Source organism: Haemaphysalis longicornis, unplaced genomic scaffold (assembly GCF_048455015.1).
Source record: "Haemaphysalis longicornis isolate Haplotype H1 unplaced genomic scaffold, Haemaphysalis longicornis Haplotype H1 scaffold_7, whole genome shotgun sequence".
In the NCBI taxonomy this organism is placed as follows: Eukaryota; Metazoa; Arthropoda; class Arachnida; order Ixodida; family Ixodidae; genus Haemaphysalis; species Haemaphysalis longicornis.
The window spans coordinates 171,852,682-171,856,503 of NW_027526422.1; the positions used below are offsets into that span (position 1 = coordinate 171,852,682).

Genomic DNA, 3,822 nt, shown 5'->3' on the forward strand with positions numbered 1-3,822 from the left:
ATGAATCCGCACTGTTAACGACATATTTTGCGTACAGAGTTTTATTGTCTTTATATACAAGCACCCTGACGACGCGGAAACCTGAAATTCGTGTTCACTCTTTCCACTAAGTTGTGTAAGGTAGATGATGCTGGTGCTGCTGCAGGAACTGAAGTTGGAATCCTTCGTGGGATGTCAGGCAGACTCTGCAGGGTCGTCTATTAACACGGGAATCTCCCAACACGGTCGTCGGCGTCCCATTGTTTCTCCCACAGCACAGGGCCAATGGGGGAAAATAAATAACTTTGTCAGCCTACTCAGCCCTTCAAGCCGTAGCCGCCATATCCGTAACCACTGTAGCCGCCACCATATCCATAGCCACCGCCGTAGCCGCCTCCGTAGCCACCTCCGTAGCCACCTCCGTAACCACCTCCGTATCCTCCTCCAAGACCCGAGTGCGCGACGATGGCGCCTCCACCGTGAAGCTTGTTGACTTGATGCACCGTCTTCACCAGAAAGGCTGGTCCAGCAACAACTTTAGTGAAGCCGGGTCCTCCGTTTAGAAGGGCCACGCTGCCACCGACGCCTACGCCGCCAACGCCAACTCCTCCGCCATAACCTCCCCCATAGGAGCCACCGTAGCTACCTGCGTAGCTGCCTCCATAGCCGCCGCCGTAGCCGCCACCATAGCCTCCGTAACCGCCAATGAGACCACCAGCCATTGTAGTGGCCATCAGGGCGCAGATGACCAGGGCGATGCTCTGAAAAAAAAAACAAGAAAAATAATGTTAGCCGGAGCAACAAGCTTCAGCGGTCTCAAGAGGTAGTTAAAACCAAACATGTTGCATAATGGTCGCCAGCTGCAACAGCGTACACTCATTCCAAGCGCGTTCTTTCCCCACACACACTTTTTTCTTTTGAGACACAATCAACCAATGATCGGACTCAAGGGCGTTTGTAGACGCATGTCGTTACATAGTTTCCAGCGTAGCAGTGGGCCCACGTCTTGTAGGGCCAGGCTGCGCTGGCGTTGGGGTGTTGGTGATGGTTGGTACAAGGTGCAAAAACAATCTTCTCTTCGGCCCGGATATGGAAAGGCAGAGAGAGGGCAACCCTCCTCCCACCCACCAGTGGTTTCGCGCACATCTTTAGTTGGCTTTCCCCCATGAAAATAATTACACCTTACGGCTTCATTACATGGGCTGAGTGAGCAGCCAACGTGGCGGTGCAATGTGTCAAAGGCAAGAGCACTGGGTCTAAGTGCAAAGAGATCTCCTTAAGTTTTCGGCATAGGTTTTAACAACTGCCCTGATCATGTAAATTGGCTTTTCGAAACTTCCGGTAGGATCATTACGAATATCGACACATTGTGTTCGTATCCTTTTAAAGTTTGCCCCTTTTCATTATTTTAGACACTGGCGCCGTTTTTCACCCGTTATTCTGGGGTACATACTTGATGTTAAAGTGGCCAACGCATAATCGTTTTACACTGATACAACTCAGTTATCGCCCGCAACGGACACACTGAAAGATATTTGACAAAGCAATAGTAAAAATATCGAAACGACCGCAATGGCGGAACGCGAAGTTTTCCAAAACTATGCTCCCTCCCCTCCCCCCTCCCCCCCTCCCCCCCCCTCTTTACGCCAATGCCTGTCTCTTATCTGGACGGTTTGCTGCACTGCAATTGTGCTCTCTAGTCCTTTACGGATACGGGTACTCCATGTCTCCCCCTTTTTTCTGTCTAATTTTGCATGTTTGTGTATCCGTTGCCAAATCCAAACTGTTTTGACCTTCTGCAATGACGAAATCTGATAGACATCGGCTTCAACACGCGTCGGACCCGGGTTTCATTCCGACGGCGGAAAGTGTTGATTGGTTAATTTATTTTTGTTTACTGCACCCAGGATAATCATCATCGTCAGACAAAGTTGACATTCCTGCAGAGCGTTTAGTGTGAACTACGGAAAACATCAGTGGAGGGTTAAAGCTTAAATTTAAAACCAATAATCCGAATACAGGTGCTCCGCGTAAGTTACAGACGTAAAGCCGTAACAGTGATATGTACGAATCACTCATTTTAATATTAACATGCAAGAACGTGGGCGCGCCTAGTCTATTCATTCAAAAGAAAGTATCAAGTGTAACAACGTAATATCATCTACTTTCGGTACCGAGACCACCAAACACCACGAATTCTTACCAGAGCATTCATTTTCGACTGTGGATTCAACGATGTCCCGACGAAAGCGGATGTTGGTTCACTACAACGAGCGAGCTTTTATACAAAACGCGTTTTCCTCGAACCCTCTCATGGGTCTGTTACGAGGGCGGGTTCACATTAATTTCGAGCACGCATCGATACAACCCGTTCACGCCTCGGGCGACTTTTCAGGTGACGACGACCCTCGTAGGGAAACAGAAACTGCTTCGCTTTAACCTCTGTTTCCGCCATTTTTCTGCCGCCAAGAGTATGGTTACGTGCCGGCGCCGCGCTACACACCGACAGCACCCTCCGCATGAAGGTCTTAGTAATCGTTTATAATATCTCTTGCCGTCACATCGGTATAGGTTTTTTGGAGTTATGAATACTTAACATCTCTACATCTACTAAATAGCCCAATGTTTTTGTGTCACTATGCAAACAAGCCTGAACTACTCCTAGGGCCCGCTCTGAGCAAGGGGGTGACTGCCGCGTGCGTTCCATCAGACACGGAAGGCAGCCCCTGCGGCGCTAAATAGCCGCACGCCAGCTTTACGGCCGAGAGAGCCCTTCGATAAGACGCGGAGACGCTTTGCGGAGACTTCCGATCAGTATCGGTCGTCGAGCGTAGTTATCGCATGGAATAGAAATCACGTTGAATCAAAAAGGGGAAATAAATGGAAAGAAACAAAGACACGTTCGAACAAAAATCCGCGTCGCGTTCTGCCTTTGATATGCCTAGGCTTGGACAAAGGAGGAAAGTTAAACATAACGTATAGAGAATGCGGTGATAGAAAAAGAAGGCGGATGAGCATATACCTATACACAGTGCCGTGAGCTTCCTTTTGTTACAGGGCGCTAGCTAAAGTAGTGCCCGTACATAGACACGGTGGAGAATCCTGGACTTTTTATAGGATCTATAAAATGAAGCAAGGCATAGGCCCGTGCACGTTGTTCCCTTGCATATATCTGCTCCCGGCTGCGTAGAGTACAGGAACGTATGTCGGAAGTACATTACGTACATGGTTGAAAACTGTCTTCTGGTGTTTTCCGGCCCACACCAGCGACACGTACGCTTTTAAGAGGCCATGTAGACAAAATACAGGTTTGGTTCACGCGAAATACTGCTTTGTCCCGACGAGAAGGACAGCAGTTTTATCGCAAACTTCGAACAAATAATGGAGATATTAAGGCAAACATGGGAAGCAGTGGCGACTCCCGAGCCACTTTTCGGAAACTTCTCTATGACGTCACAGAATCTCCGTGTTATTGGCCACCGCCTATCTTACCCATCACTAAGAGACATGATTGGACGATCGTAGTGGGGTCTTGACCTAGTTCCTGTTGCTTGTATAACTTCAATGTGCAAACGTGCAGTCAGCACACCGGAAATTATGTTTTTATCGCTCGCTCATATGACGTCACTGATGCCCATAACACGTTACTGTAGCGCGAAATTTGACATTTTACTACGACTTTTGCCTTTTTTTGGTTAAGAACATCTTTTGTGGATGGAATGTAACTGTACGACGTACTTAAGCCTAGTCATGTCAAAGTAAAGAAAGCGGTATTTTGTCTCATGGCCCATTTAACTCTTTCAGGTGTTGTTCACAACAGCGCAGGCGACTTCGCCGGTAGAT

General features: G+C 48.2%; 1 protein-coding gene across 1 annotated transcript; it reads right to left on the reverse strand.

The window, feature by feature from the left end:
* Positions 1–296: 296 nt before the first annotated feature.
* Positions 297–2,194, reverse strand: LOC144145517 (uncharacterized). The gene is made up of 2 exons (XM_077677170.1): positions 2,183–2,194; positions 297–740 (listed from the first exon to the last, which is right to left on the reverse strand). The coding sequence occupies exons 1-2, from the start codon at positions 2,192–2,194 to the stop codon at positions 297–299; spliced, it is 456 nt and encodes a 151-aa protein (XP_077533296.1).
* Between the last annotated feature and the right edge of the window lie 1,628 nt (positions 2,195–3,822).